This window comes from Thunnus thynnus, chromosome 14 (assembly GCF_963924715.1).
Source record: "Thunnus thynnus chromosome 14, fThuThy2.1, whole genome shotgun sequence".
In the NCBI taxonomy this organism is placed as follows: Eukaryota; Metazoa; Chordata; class Actinopteri; order Scombriformes; family Scombridae; genus Thunnus; species Thunnus thynnus.
Genome location: NC_089530.1, coordinates 8,335,785 through 8,352,885, shown reverse-complemented (window position 1 = coordinate 8,352,885; position 17,101 = coordinate 8,335,785). Strand labels below are relative to the sequence as shown.

General features: G+C 39.1%; 1 protein-coding gene across 1 annotated transcript in view; it reads right to left on the bottom strand.

Annotated features, from left to right (window-relative positions):
- plpp4 (phospholipid phosphatase 4) overlaps window positions 1–17,101 on the bottom strand; it is a 48,732-nt gene that overhangs the window by 5,934 nt on the left and 25,697 nt on the right. The window contains exons 3-5 of the mRNA XM_067609617.1: window positions 12,505–12,595; window positions 9,160–9,223; window positions 7,721–7,845 (exon numbers count right to left, since the gene is read on the bottom strand). Of these exons, the coding sequence (XP_067465718.1) occupies window positions 7,721–7,845; window positions 9,160–9,223; window positions 12,505–12,595 (280 nt within the window). The remainder of the gene's footprint in view (window positions 1–7,720; window positions 7,846–9,159; window positions 9,224–12,504; window positions 12,596–17,101) is intronic.

Here is a 17,101-nt window from a genome sequence, read left to right as displayed (position 1 = left end):
CCATAACATTCAGTTAATCTTGCAGCTCTCCTTTGAAAAAGTCTACCAACACCTGAACGCCTGAGGTCACAGTGAAAACTAAAATAAATGTGACTGAGCTACTGGTCATGCTGTGCTGGAGGGGGTCTGTGTCTTACTTGCTAGGTTAGTGTAAGAGAAACAGTGGCTTCATCAAACAGTCTAATTGTATGAATTAAAGGTAGCATGATGGAGCCGTAAAAGGTGGTGCTGAGACAGGGTCATTAGTTTACTGCCGCAGCGGGCCAAACAGCACCCATCAGCACCCATCAGCAGCCCATTTGTCACTCAACCCCGAAACGGACCAAGAATACTAAGGATGTCGAAACACGTGTTTAGCCTGTAGAGAGAGGGGGAGAGAGGAGGGATGGTGGGAAGAGAGGGCAGAGGCAGAAAGTCCAGCTGTCGTCTTGGCTGTTCTGCTGTCGTGGAGCAGGAGTTCGCTCCATTAAGAACTCTGCATTTTCTATTAGACAATTCAGATGAATATATTGGATGGCTGGTATAGGCTGATATTGGGTTATTTATTAAAAACGGTTATACAGTGTCACCCACCTTGGAAATGATGGATATTATGTAGTTTGCTTGATTGCATAATTACTTTAAAATTGATTTCTATAATGAACCCTTTAGCAGGGCTGAATCTAATGTGGGATTTTTTGTTATGTATGGTGAACTGCATGTTTTTTTGTTGTTGCTCCCCAGTCAACATGTCCATGTAAGGTCATAAATATGGGCAACATGGCCAACACATAGTCCCATGAATGTGGGAATTATGCTTCTGCAAGGACACATCTGAACATTTCTGGCGCCCATACAGGTTATAGAGGCTCACAGAGGAACCGAAGTGCAAACCTTCTGCCACGGTGTACATTTGCTTACATGCAGACATAGAATGTATGTTCCAGCTAACATGTTCTTAAAACTGGCACATATGACTTATATAACATGGGTCCCGCCTGGCAAGCTCATGTTGCTGCCTGGGCCCCTTATGGTGGGTGACCTATACAATCTCAGACACAGAAACCATATGGTGGTTTATGTGGTGTGATGTGATTTTAATAGCTTAAGCTTTAAAGTGGACCAGTAGTTGAATTTATTAATCAAGTTAATACATTCAGCCCATTAAATCATTCCATATGGAGAGCAGGAAAAATATTAAACATGCTAAAATTAATTACCACCCTGTGATATGTAATAGCCTCTCCATAGTCATCACCACCCACAAAGCGTCAATGAACAGACAAATTACTTTTGAGTTTTTCTGCCTCTGTTTCCCACCCAGTCCTTCTGTTCTGGGATCATGAACTAGCTAGCCAAGATCCTCAGCCTCAGCATTCCTCTATGGCCATCCATCTCACTTCTGGGTAACCTCTCTACATTTCCACTCACACAGCAGCTCACACCATTCATTTTAATAGCTGTAACCATAGGTAAGATGATTACATTACTCATTTGGAATGACATAACTAACTTATCCATAAACCACTGGCTCAGTTTGCTGACTGAGCACCCCAAACTAGTTTTACATGAGAAAATCACACATTTCCAAAGTTATTTCCCCGATTTTGAGGAGGAGATGATCCCTTATCATTGACACATAGAGATAAAAACATTTAATTCATTGTCACAATGTACAATTTCATCTATATTATTTCAATATTAATACATAGTTTATTGTGTTTTACTTTGTTTCTTCTATAGTTCTGTATGGTTTATGAAAACCACCACCAACATTGTATACCCCTGTAAAGACAGCACACAAAACAAAGTTTAGGATCTAGCAGGTACAAGATTTACAGATACTATCTGTTATCATTATTCACTCAGAGTGATAGGGGCTGCAGCTTATCATAGCATGCTCTGAGTGGAGGGCAGGGAAACACCACTGAAAGAGTGAGCATGTATTCACCAGTGGGTGGGCAGTTATGTGTCTTTAGACTAGAACAAACCACAAAACACAATAAAGACTGTAAAGCATTTCAGTGGGCTTATGTACAGTATATCTCCAAAATACCAGCTAATGTATGTACGTTTCAAATGGAATGCACTTATATATCGCCTTTCTAGTCTTCTGAATACTCAAAACGCTTTACACTACATGCCAACATTCACCCATTCACATACACACTCATACACTGATGGCAGAGGCTACCATGCAAGGTGCTCATCAGGAAGAGTTTCTCATCATTCACACACACTCACACACCGATGACACAGTCTTCAGAAGCAATTCAGTGTTCAGCATCTTACCCAAGGATACTTTGACATGCAGACTGGAGGAGCCGGAGACTGAACCGCCGATCTTCTGATTAGTGGATGACTCGCTCTACCTCTACCTCACCAATTAAAAAATAATGATTAAACGTTGTCAGTTTCAGATTCTAAAAACCTGCTAATTTTCTATTTAAACTATTTATGGCAATGTACTGTAGGTGCTAATCAAGACAGACAAACAGAAGAACTGTAAATGGAGACTGCATACAATATTCTGTTGGCTTTGATGTTGGCCTGGTCACCTGACATAGAATTGTAACACACAGCTGTGTAAAGATGTGCCAGTTAAACAAAGCAAAGCTGCCAACAAACATATCATAAGGCAAAGTGGCACATGATTTATGAAATCCTTTAAGTATAACTGTACATACTGCATACAACCAATATATTTGCAGACACAGAGAGTCAACATCTTGCGGATTACACTAATAGAGATACTTCGGTGAAATGCATAATACATGACACTGGCTGGCTGTGTCTTCACACACAGAGAGACACAAAAACACATTTCTGCATGTAAAATTACCATCATCGGCTAAGCCAATATATTTGCAGCAGCAAGGTTAACTGATGAATACTAGATGTACCTAAAAATCACTGAGGGATGCTACTCAAGAAGCAGCAGAAGTCCCCGAAAGGCCAGAGGACAGAGAGCAGGGCAACAAGGGGAAAAACATTATAGTAATGAATCCACTTCATGCATTTTAAAAGACTCAAAGAGTAATTCCCCCGAGACAAAACAAAGATGCCTAATGAGAATGATGAGCACAGTGCGATATCTTTTTTCATCTTCAAACAAGCACAAGGTTTGTTCAGAAGTTCCAAGTGAAGATGAACCCAGCACTGTGAGTCTGATTGCATTTCTCAACAGCAAATGGGGGTGGTGATTTGTGTAAACATGGCAGAAATCAGACGCACTAGAGACAAAAATTTGAAAAGGCAGTGAGAAATAACGAAAGACGGATGTAAATTTTTGTATCAGAACAATGAGTAATAAATATGACACAGTAATTCCACTGTAGGTGTATTTGAAGGCATATCAAACATCATACTGGGTGATTTTGGAGAAAATAACATTATCTATCATCTGTGTAACTTTGTTAACTCTGTATCTGAAATAAGCTGTCATACTGAGTGACAATATAACTAGCTTTGAGTTAGATACTCCGCTCCCTCCAGCTCCAAAACCCTGTATTTTGGAAAATGGTTTAGATTATACTGCTGGAAGAGGTTCATTACATGAGGGACCGATGTTGTACAGGTGTGGTGACATTTCCAAATATGTTGTTGATATGTTTTGTTTCTTCTTTTAAGTTATTATTACATTAGAATGAAACTGGTTTATAAAAAGCAGTTTTAGGGTTGTATCTGTAGGCATTTGTCATAAATCCCATCAGGAAGTGAAGGCTAATAGAGTAACAGCAGCTTATATTAATACTCATCTGGCAAAAAATGACTCATGAACATGAACATATCCTGAGTGTTACAGTATGAGAAGAGAAATGTAATTGACAACTTATCCACACACAATAAAAAGTGAGTTGCTTCATGACTTCACAATACTGTTACTGACACAAATCTGTTCTGCTCAGATGGACCAAATGATGTTTTTACCTGTTATTCATCTAACTCAACTACAATTTTCAGCACAGGATTAGGGTTTCTATGAAATGTACTTTGAAGAAAAGTTTGTATTATAAATTTTGATGCAGATAAAGACATTAATTCCTACATATTTTACAAATGTTCTGTAATTAAAATCACATTAAGAGGATTGTTCAGCCTTGGAGGGGATACATTCTCTGAGCGCTTTCTTTTTCTTAGTTGAAATGAAAAAAAAAAAGATATATATATGCAGCCGTCGGTAATGTTTTCGTTATCATTATGTGTTACCTTGTGGGACAACAGTTTGTGCAATGCATGTTGGCATTCATCATACAACATCATACTTTCCAGTTTGTTATTTTTCCAGTGTAAATATACTTGTTATTGCATTTTGCATTTTGTTGTTGTTTTCATACCTGAAACAGAACCCATTGTACAATTTAATTTTGTGTATGTATGCATAGGGTTGTGGCAAAGCTATCACAAAGGCAGCTCTGAACGAGGTGAGTAAAGAAGCATAAAGGGATTGCTGGTAACAGAGTGAAGTACAGCACACTGTATGTCTAAAAAGGAAGCCATGTTTAGTTTATAAAGAGCTGTCTTGTTGAACCTGGTTTTTGACAAGTGAAGCAGTGGAGGAACACTCAAAGAGTGGAGTCATACTCTGGTCAAAGGTTCTGCAGACTAATAATTTGGATAAAAGCAGCCTCTTTTCTTTTCTATCCTGTTAAAATAGCTATCATTGAACTACCTGACCACACACGGACGCAAACTGTCTAACCACACACACTGACAGTAGCGGTTATACCTTCCCCCTCTCTGTCCCTTCTGATTTGACCTCTGACCCTTTATCATCCATTAACATGCAACGGCATCAACAGGAACTCATTATCAGTGCTGTATAATTGCGGCTGCACTCCTGGACAATCTGTTCCTCTACCTCTTCGGACGCTCCAAACTGAAGTGTGCCTGAGTGAGTAACAGTAAACATATGAGAGCACACTTTGCGGAAGGGTAATGTGCTCCAGACACTGAACTAATATGATGTACAATCCAAGCTGTGGTTAATTTAATATAGATGGTTATGTATAAGTGAAAGAAGCAGTGTGGAGACTCAAAAATGTGATTAGGTCTGTCTCACAGGAATCATTTAGGCATAGAGGAGAACGTAGATGGTAGGATGGCAGATGGTTTTTAAAAGTGCATATTAATTGATCATATCTAATGGTTTAATATGCACAGAGGAGGATGGTGAGATGAATATGAATAAGAAGGAGATCATTTGCTTCTACTGCTTTAGGGCTTGCTTGCTTTACCACTGTGTATATTGGTGCAGTGGGTCCGCAGGAGTTTGTATTTATCTCTTTGTTTTTCTCTTTCTGGGACCTGTCTTCTCCAATTTATGTTACTTTGTCACTTTGCTATGAGGTGAGGAAAAGAAATCTAATCACAGAAAACCTGAGCGGCTTTAAAAACTTTGAAATGCAATAATAGTTTGTGTGCTTTTAAAAAAAAAATAGCTGTCATCAAACACTGAAGCCTGCTCTATATTTTTATGTTTGCCCTGGCTGATTCTGATGGATTATTTTGGGTGTTATTCTATAATGTAGACCATGCAGCATCATCAAGGGAAGTTAAGCAGCCTCCAAATGCAAAACAGTTTCTTTTACCTACAGTCAGTGTTTCAGGTTTCAAAGCAGCCTGAAGTGATGTTGTGTTACAGCCAGATGCCACTTTGAATCAGATTGTATTCATTATTGTCATTTGTTTGGCCCTATTCCCTGCCTATGGCCATATTCGTCTGCGTAAAAGCTCTGTTACTTATGCAAGGTCCAACGAGCGTTGTCTCAGTGAAAAGGGACACAGACAGGAAATTGGATTTCTTCTGCTCTCCAGACGGGCTGGCATATGGGTGCTCCCTGTGTCCCCATCACACGGTTCTCTCAATCACTTTCTCACTCACAGCTCAACAACATAAGGCTATTAGAGCTGCCACACAGATGAATGTAATCCATACACAGCGCTGCAGTGAATTACAGAGCAGTGTCCCTCTCTGCCATTTCTTATGGGACACAGCCAGCACTTCAAAGCATTTCTTTCTTAAAGCAGGTGCCTGAGAAGCTGCTTTAATGTTATACTAAAACATCTATTTGAAATCAGTCTGGACCATGAAATTACAGCGTTTTTTAAAGTCAGTGAAACATTTCCAGCACCTACGCTATTTCTCACTCTACATGGCTCATGGAGGCACACAGTCATCCATTACGGTATTTTCCCATGTTACTGTTATGCACAAAGACCATTTAATCCCATGTTTGATTTGTAGCCTTTTATAGAGGTTCAAGACAGTCACACTCGCAGTAGGATGGCAATTAAACACATTCACAAAACCATTTGACAAGCACCGTGTTTCTTGCACACAAACAACACCACTCCACCTCTCAACAACTCCTGAACTCGAATATTACCACTTTAATTAGAGTATAATATAAAAAAAATATGAGTTCAAGATGTTCATGGCTCCTAGGATTTTCACTTCTCTACCATGGTTGACAATTAAACGCTTCAGCTAAATGCAACCATTTGCTTATTTACACATTCATGCAATACTTACGAACCCTGCATAATTACTTGTTGAGTGTGAATGTGAATCTAGAGTGGGGATGTAATGAGAATTTTGAACAAAAGCAAACAATATAAATATCAAGCATGCCACGGTTGGGGCACAGCTCACTGGAGGATATAAAATATATTTTTGATTTTGCAGAATAGATAGTAGGAGATTAAGTTAGCATGTTATCGTTGGTGGACTTTTCTGAGGCACACAGAGGCTAGAGCAAGAAAGAAAAGAAACTTCAAAGCCATGCAGTCACAAGTATGTTTTGTTGCAAGGTTCAACAGCAGAAAGGCTACATATATTCACACCTGTACTTTTGTGTATGTATTTGTGTATGTATTTTTATTTTACTTTCGTATCTTTTTTTCTATTCTTTTTTCTTTTTTAAATTTTGTAAAAAGCCTCCTGTGTACAGGTGTTGTAAATTAGCGTTTGCTATAAACACTAAATACAGTGCATCTGGTGCTTGTGCATAATTGTATGTTGCAGTTCAAATGCTGTTGTGATGTCCATGTCAAATAAAATAAACTGAACTTAAAGCGATGGTTTTGAAAGATATCTCTTTTGAAATACAGTCCTTACATGCCTGCTGCACCGTATAATGTGGAGAATTTATTCAACATTGCTAACATCTGTGTGGCCCACAGCAAACACTCCATGCATACTACTTAGTATTCATACGCTGGACAACAGAAAAACACCTGAATTATTTAACGTGCTGCTGAAGTGAAAACAGCTTGGAAAGCAATATGACTGAAAAGATATCCAGTGTCCCACATTGGTCTGCACAGCTGAAAACAGCATGGAGTCAGATGAAGCTGAAACAGTGGGTGTACATACATAAACCAAATTATCATGACTGAATATGCTTGACTCAATCAACCAAACTCATGAGCTACCCGACGAGTCACCACAGGACGTGTAAATTGAATGATAACTCAAAACTACTGTTGATATCATCGATGATGTAATTACCTTTGAAGAGAGACGGCTACAAGATTATCACTTTGAAATGTGAATTAAACACCTTTTGTAGTCAGCACACACATGGATATTTTTTACTTGGTGAAATGTTGCTCAGAGCATCAAGATCAAACTGAGTGAAGAGTTACAGTTGTGTGCTGTTTTAATGAGTACGTTGTAATATATCTCTTGGCACTGTGTTGCAAGTGCTGGCAATGATCTGCTTGGACTGGTACTTACAGGAGGAATGGCTGCTGGGGAAGCTCTTGCGTCCCTCGGAGACCAGATCCGGCTCTCCAGTGCACAGCATCTTCGCATTCACTTGTCCATCTGGAAAACAACGCTGGAAATAATCGGGCCTGGGTCTGGGAAATCAAACACAACCCAAAAGACGGTTACTGCACTGCTGGTAGAGAGAATTCCATTTACTTTTTCCTGAATATATTCATGATAGTGTTCTCAAGTGCATTCTGCAGAGTTTACATCTTAAAGGGGTCCTATTAGGCTAATTTCCAGCTCTATGTTTTTATTGTGGGACTCCACTAGAGTAGTTTTGCATGATTCACAGTTCAAAAAACTCATTTATCTTATACTGGCCCTTTATGCAGCCCCTCAGTTTGGCCTCTGTCTCTTAACAGGCAGTCTTAGCGCCTGTCTCTTTAAGGCCCCACTCCTGATGAGCCCACTCTGTTCTGATTGGCCAGCTTTCCAAAAGCTGCTGAGGGGCAGCACATATCAGAATCATGTTAAGTTGCAGCCGACGAAAACCTAACAATTCCTGCTTTACTGCTTCAAATTAAAAGCTTTTAAATGACTAAATAACAGGAGACTTTTATACAGGAAGTGAAACATGCTCCTCAGTGAATTAGCAGAGCTTCGTTAGCGGCGCTAAAAACCGGTTGAAATAACAAGATATGGAGATATTTGGAGCTCTTCGTTCAGCGGATCAGTTAGAAATAATGCAGGGAGGAATAGTACAAGCAGAAACAGCCACAGTGATGATGATGTTTGATGAAGAGCTGCAGACAACCAGCACACCTCCAGCAGGTGAACAACTTATTTTACTTTGCAGTGCTGTATAATGGATAGAGATGTTCCAATACCATTTTTTCCTTCCCAATACTGATTCCAATACGTGAACTTGCGTATCAGCCGATGCTGAATACTGATCTGATACCATTGCCTTAAAAAAAAAAGAGTTTAACATCTGTATACTACTAACCCTGCATAGATGTGATATGATTGCTATGATTTCCGGGAAAACTGCTGTTTTATCTGGGTGTGAAACTACTTTAAAGTTTATCAATAAATTATGTGTTATCAGATGAATGCATAGACTTGTGTACTTGCCGAAACCTGATCCAGCATTTTAGGCGGAATCGGAGGCATTTCCAATACCGGTATTGGTACTGGAACAACTCTAGTAACGGAGTCACGGCTCAGCGTGACAACACCCAAAACAATGGAAAAATGCCATAATGTTAGTGGAGGAGAGCAGTGAACTCTCACGCTAGCAGCGGATGACCATATAAAGAAATCCAAGTCGATGTCAGCTCGGGCTGAAAGTAGAAAAAACAGTTGGAAATCGAGCGTTCAGAGTAGTCTGAAGCCAGTACTTTTTGCTCACAGGGATTACTTCACTGAAAGAGAATGTTTAATGCCTGTGTTTTTTAGCCTACCTGCCAACAATCAACTTGATAGTATTTGTGAAGACTCCATTCAAGGCGAGAGCCAGGGATACCGCTGCAGAAGGAAGATTGAAACACACAGTCAAATAAGTATCTCACAGAAGTTTATTGTTGAACCGAGGTCGACACAAGATTTGATACATTCTCTTCATAAGTTTCATAGAAACAATGATGCCTGTAGTAAAAGAACTAACTTTACTATCAGTGCAGTCCAGGTGCAGTCTGGAGGGTTGCTTACTTACTCTGACATATTGTACAAATAAAACAGCCAATTAGTTGCATGGAAATTTCCCTTGCAGCTGGGCAGATGGTTGTCTCGTCAGGATTTACAGTATGTGTGAAACAGCCTCTTACAAATTCTAAGCAGCTACAGTAGTAAGCAGGTTTCAAACATATGTACAAGCATCACACACACACACACACACACACACACACACACACACAGAAATACATTCACGCACAGGTTTTCATGCACAAGTTTTTCAGAAAATATTCTTTCAATCACTGTACAGCTGGAACATGTCCTTTATAAAACCTAATGAAAAGGACGGATTTTTCATTCCATTCAACTCTATTCCTTCCCTGTAATACTCTAAATCCAACTGAATGTACAGATAATAATAATCTTAAAAAAAAGTTTGTCACCAAAATGAGAAAAAACCTGTGCTAACTTTATAGTTTAAAACATCTATCAGATATGTAATAGGGAGGGGAAGGTGCAGAAAGTCTCCTTTCAGAAGTGGTGACAAAAATATTGCACCTGCTTATAGCCTAATCTGACTGTGAAGCAATTACTGTTTCAGCTCAACTTTGGTAATGGGAAGCAGGCGGACTGTAGTTGGTTGACAGGTACGCACTGTAACTGTACATGCACTTAATTAGCTATGAAGCAAACCACTGGGGCTAATCATTAGCCAGAGTGCCTGCCCTCGTAGGTTAATCCTGGTAGTCTGCAGGCCAATTGAATTCACCCTACGTTGCCAGCACCCAAATGAATTAGGTTCATGGGCTGCTGAGAGTAGCACAGTGTCAATATTATTTAACAGCTTGTTACTATGGGCAAACTCTGTAGATCAGATGAAAGCCCAAAATGAGACATGTTCCACTTGACCAGTTCAAATATGGGACATTAAATTGCAATGTGTTCCCTTTGTCAGATCCCTCTTGGTATGATGAGGCCTGGCACTTTCAAGTATTGCTCGAGCTGCTTTCTTTCATATGTAGTCCAGTTTACTGATGGTCATTAAAGTATTAATAAATCTTGTGCTAGCCCAAAGCCAACAGTAGCAATGACACAGTTTTGACAGTCGATTATTTTACACTTACTCCTGGCACCAAACAAGCCAGTTTGGGTCAAAGTAGCTGGAGTTATTTAGCTGGTCAAATAAATAAAAGGCATGTCATTTTCCCTTGAAGCATATTTGAGATGCTTTATATGAGTATATGGGATACTGTGTATTTGTGCTGACACATTGCGCCACCACTTTAGCCTGGACTCACTCTCTATCTGCTACTTTTACAGGGGGTGGCAGGTGATGTAATTGGCAATTAAGCTCACCACAACTGCACCTGCTGACACTGCATTCTTCCTCCTAATAGTAGAGTGTTCAACCTGCTTCAGTCTCTTTGCCGTGCTGCTAGGATTGAGCTTGTGCCTCTGGCCACCAAAATTGCTCACACCCATGTGCACTTGCAACTCAGAGTTTGCACCAGTGATTGCACTAGTGCAGTTTCAGAAAATTGCAGACCAAATGAGGAAAAACATCACTACTGCCATTTATTTAACAAAATGGATTGATTTTAACAAAATCTCTTAATAGAAAAATAATTTCTCCTGATATAACAAGTTAACGGTGACAGTCCAAATATTTTCATCAGTTTCCCTATTTTTGATATTCAATAACTAAACAGGAGAGCAGTGTGTAGTGTACATTCCTGGAGAGTTAAAGCTTTAACAAACGAAATTGCAAAAACCACACAGACACTTATTATTGATAACTCTCTCATTGTCTCACTTACTGGAAGATTACTCCCTCTTCACACACCAAACAATAACGTCTGTGTGAGCCTCAAACTCTCACATTCAGATGATGAATAATATTCTTCTTGCTTTGCAACCAAAATTAAAAATTATCACTGCGGAATCATCTCTGTGTCGTAAAATATAATCAAACTTCCAAAATGGCCTCATTATATCCTGACTAATAGATAGTCGCGCAATTAAGCTGCAGGAGTTTGGGAATGATAAAAGATTATTAGACAGCTCTACAAAGGGAACATTGTGTTTTCCTCCAAAAAAAAATGGAAGAAAATCAAACAATAAATGCAATATATTAGCAAAACTAAGTCCCATTGGTATTATAAGGGTGAAAATCAAACTCAAAAACCTTAATTTATGCTAGCTCAATTATATCTGTTTGAGAGTTTGTTTCATGCGTTCAGAATTGTAAGACCCTTAGGGACAACTTTGAACTTAATAAATTAGCGGAAATACAGGGAAAGCCACATTTCTGTGATGTGATTTTTAGCTTGGGAAGAAAAAATAAATAGGTCTATAGGTAGTTAAAAATATAACTTTTTTTTTTTAACTGCACGCCCAGTCCAAAAACTGCTTTCATGATCTTTTTCTTTTCATTAAGTAGCTTTGGAGCCATGTTCAAAACGACAGTATGATCATGTACAAACTTGTCAGTATAACAGGCTTCCTTATGTTCTTTGTTCTTCTGAGTGATGTTGTTTTCCTGTTCGCCAATAAAGCTTTGTAGAAGTGCTGCTCTGCAGGCAGTAATGGGCCTGTTAAGTTCTACAGAGCACTGTAATCTTTACACAGATGCACTGAGCTACCCTCTCTCCACCTGATTCATCTCCTTGTGTCTCTTTAATTGGATTTGTGTTAAACTTTCTTAATGCTCTATGATGTGCCAACGCCTCAACAGGCTTCACGACTCAGGGAAAATGACGAAGGGGAAAAGTGCTGCTGTGTGAGAGAAATGCCTAGATGCTGTTTGAGAGTTGAACAGATAGCATGCATTTTTAAATGTGTGTAAGTACTCACAGCTCCTGTGATTAAGATGAACTTAAATATGCTACCATATCGACTGTAACTGTAGGTCACAGAGTTGAAAAGCACAATAAAGTACTTTTTGGTGGCCAATGTTAGCCCATGCAAAGATATTTAATAGCAAGAAAACGAGAGAGAAAAGTCTGGTTGTCATAAAAAAGCATCAGTAACTTCAGTTTGTGCTGCAACCATGGTGAAAATGCTGCTTTTTGGTCTTTCGAAAGCAAGAGCAATAAATTTGTGACATAACATTTCAAGTAATTGGTTCCACGTACCTAAACATGCCTCTTTGATCTCTGTCTTGTCCGTCCTCTGAATTATCTTCACCACAAATATCACCGCCAGTGGGGTAAGGAATGAAATTGCCTGTGAGGAAATCAAGACAAAAAATGTACAGTTATCACTGTGACATTAGCAATGCGCTGCAGCATTCTACGGGTTCTGTTTTGCTGGTTAATCGTAAAATGATTTCTGCCTCAGGGAATGACATGAACCTACCTATTATTCAGAGTTAATTTAACAAAGTAAACTGAGGGGCCAAAGAAGCTTCTTTATTGTTTATTGAGGTTTCCTCCCTGCACAGAAAAGTATTTGCACCTCACTTGATAAGAGATTTGGGCCACCTCAGAACCTAGGTAAATATTCATGTCTCAGAATGTATTAATTACTCTTTGGCCAAACTCAATATATTTTCTTTGCCTTAGCAACAGAGGTAGTAAAAACAAAGGCTGGGTTTTAGTTCCATTATTATAACACACATATTGAATTTCCCTTGAGTATTGTTCATCAGTTCAGCCACGTGCACATCTGTGTATCTCTGCCAATTATAAACTAATTTTGAACTTCACTGTATCCTTTGAAGTAGCTGGATTCATACTTGCAGTTGGATTCACACGCATAAATACAAACAGTCACTTCTATGGTGTTTAATTAGTCTCAAAACCCGCACACATAAAAACCAGGCGTGTGCACGTGATGGGAGTGCACGTTTCTGCTCTGCGTGCACAAATGCAGTCCCGCGAGCAAGGGGCTGTGACGTGTGAGAGGTCCACCCTCCCTACACGCTCGCAACTGCTCAACACTCACTCACTCATCAAGTTGACTTTTGAGGCTGGAGGGGGGGATGTCTTTTGTTTCTTTAATGGCGGTTGGAAAACAGCTTTTAGGTGCATTACTGCCACCTTCTGGATTGGAGTGTGGATCAGAACAGTTACTATACTATACCTTTAAATTCTCCTATCAATTCCTGTGTTTTCTAAAAAAATTTGAAATAGCCCTGTACCCTCCATCACCTGAACTCCTCTGCAACATTTCTCTAATACCAAGTGTCATATGATTCCTTTGGAGTGTAATTTTAAGCATCTGTCTCTCTTGTTGATACTTAGGACAGTATAAAAATACCTGCTCCACTGTTTCCTGTAGTCGACAATGTTCACATCCACCTGTAGCATGCGTATTCATGACGTTTAATGTACTGTTCAGACCGGTGTGACCAAACCTCATTCTTGATATAATGTCCTCCTCCTTTCTATTTCTATTGCTTCCTCTCATTTCTCCTACTTTTCTTTGAATGCTGCAGTGGTATCAGCCCTTATTTCCTCTATCCCACTCTTCCTGCCATTTCTTTTTCATTGAATTGATTATACTTTTAACCTTAGCCTAGCTATATTTTACGACCATACTTATTTCTCTTTTTCTTGTTGCTCCCTTTGCATAATTATCATTCCCATCCACACAGACATGTGCACGGATCCACATGAATTTAATTTCTATTCCTGCCTTCTTTATTCTGAATTCTGTTTGAGCTGTGTCAAGTACTATGTCTTGCCTTGTATCTCACTGCATGTATTTAATACTTCAGTGCACTACTTCCCCTCCTTTGACTTCCTCTATCCAACTGAGAGCTAAAATGGTTTTTGTCTCAGGCCAATTGAACCAATTAAAGGTGATGGTCAGTATTCAAAGTGAACAAATCGAGAGAAGAGAGTGAGTGTTGAGCAGTTGCACATGTAGCCTCCCTACGCGTTCGTACTCGTCACAGGTCTGTGCTCGGGGGACCACATTTGGGCATACAGAGCAGAAATGTGCCCTCACAAGGATTCTTTTCTGCTCACCAATATTGTTCCATGTGTTTGTATCACCTGCACGTGCCTGGTTTTTATGTGCATAGGTTTTGAGACTAATTAAACACCATACTGTAGCTACAGTGAGAACAATATAGTGCAAAATCTAGGCCTTATACAGTGCAAAGAAATTTTCAAGTAGAAATAGACACCTTTTTTGCTTTAACTTATCATTATGAAGTAAATGTGGATTGCACAGTGTAATGGCTATAGAATAATGACACCATCGGCGTTAAGATTGGTTCCCTATAAGCGTTGCTTTCACTAAGCAATTCCGTCTGCCACTGGGTACAGTCTCCCTGGAAAATGAGGGCTCAATTTATGGCACAAAGGAATTCCTTCAACCATTGCGCAACCAAAAGAAGAAAAGGACAGCACTTTTATTTTCCCCGAAAGCTATATCTCACAATGACTTGTCAGGTGGCAAACCTCTTTCTATTGTCTTATTACTATATGATAAATGTAGAATATTGCACAGACAAATCCTGCGCATGCTATGTTTTAGTTGCATAGAGTATATTACAAGAATAACCAGTAGAGGACTCTCTTCCAATTAGCTGTGGTAGCTAACAGGAAGAAACCCCTCTAGAAATCACTTAGCCAAGCTACCAGCCCTACAGCTGGATCACTATTCACTGGATCATTATTCAGCATGGATGTATTATAAGAGCTGAATAGGGCTCCACCACTCAGCCTTGCAGCCAATTTTTCCCTGTGGCCGCTCACGGTATTGCAGTGAAAAATACGCCTGCGGCCCAAAAGACATTTTCCCCATAGACCACCATTGTAAGAGACATCTGTAAAACTGTTGACAGGACACCCCGAACTGCAAACAAGGTCAATTATGACCCTTTCTTTTATGAATTTTTGATCGATGGAGGTTTTATGTTTGTAAAACTTTTCTCAAATTCCCTGATGACATCACAATGTGAAGTCTATTGGCTGAGTGGGAACTTGCAGGCAGGGCCAGCGGGGGAAACACCACTGTGCATATTAAGTGGGCCGCACAACACGGAAGCAAATCCAGAGGCTAGAAACTTTTTTTTGGCGTATGTGCCAGCTGAGCAATTCTTACTGGACTGAATGGGTGCCATTTTCGATCCAGTATCCAGCTCTTATAATACATCCATGGTATTCAGTCAGGCTGATCTGCTTGTTCATATGAAAATCAACGGACAGAAAATATGTGTTTACCATCTTCATTGTGCAGTTTCTCTCATTTTGTAAAAACATAAATATTCTACCAAACCAGTTTGCTTACACATACTAAAGAATTTATATCTGCCTTCATTATTAGACTAAATGAACAAACTCACGGTTTTTCTCCTGTTTTCTTCTAACGTTACTCCCTCCCCCACCACACCGCCAACCCCTGCTGTAGTTACTTGTTTGTGTGAAGCAGAAACATTACTCAAATTATAAATTTCTATGCAATGCACATCATTACAATAACTTTTGTAATGATGTTCCCAAATTCGATATAAAATTGTGACAATTTCAATTTCAGTCAGTCACAGCAGCACCCAGTTTATTATTGAGATTGTGAGGGAATCCAGTGAAAAAAATATCTCTTTTTCTGTCAAATTGAGACATCTGCTCACAGTCTTTAGGTTGACACAACTATAACAGTACAAAGGTCAGCCTCACTTTGGAGGGTGATTTGGTGGTTTACACACACTTTCATTTACAACTCCTGACCGTATTTAACTTATTTATTTCTCTTCATATGCTAAAATTATACATTGGTAATCATAAGAGCATAAAACAGTTGTCCAAAAACATTTTACAGGTTTGACTATGTTGATGATATATCTTACAATATTTTAAAGAAGATTTTAAAGATACTTACAGTGGAGCAATCCTATCTGTTTACTTACATATCTCTTGTATGATTGTTTAACACATCCCTATGAAGATTTAATACCATGTGTGTGCTTAATGTTTAAAAATCATTCCTTTAAATAGCTATACTGTATTACTGGAACCCTCTCTTCAAGGGTTGTGTGTCTCTTGATATGTGAGTGTACAATATGTGAGTAACTATAATGAAAGTCTTTTTTTCATGGGTGAAAGATCTAAGTACACATCTTTACTTGTGTAAATCTCATTAAACAATTCATCTGTACCTTTCACCAAGTGCCTGCCAAGAGGGTGGACTATACTCATATCTGTGGCTCTCAGATTCAATAATAATAACTCTCAGTAATAATATGACTCAATGTACAGTAGTTGAGTAAAAATGATTGTAACCTAGTTTCAGTTATTTTCTGTATTTTATTTCCTGCATTTCTTCTATAGAGAATATCTGTTTTACCTAACTAACCTTAATATTTTACCTTAATTACATTAAGTTTTGCAGAATATGGGATCAACAAGGTTTTGCTCCAGGATGCAGTGTAATAATCAGGCACTGATTTGTGAGCTGCATGCTAATAGCCTGTGTTTACTCATGCAACGGGACAGAAATGTGACCTTTAGCTACACTGGTCTGGAGGTTTGTACTGTAAAACCACTGGGCCCATTAATAAATAGCAAGCACTGAGAATATTCCTGCTACTCCCATAATGAGTTAATCAAAGATTGCCTCTTGAGGCCGCGTTCAGACTAATACAGTATATCTTTAAGAAGGTCGTGTTGAGTCATAATGTAGCTTCATATAAATCCTCTCCATGTACTATTTTTAATAGCCAGATAAATCCTCCACACCTTCAGGGCCACTGTCAGAGCAATGACATTGAAGAAGCCTGAC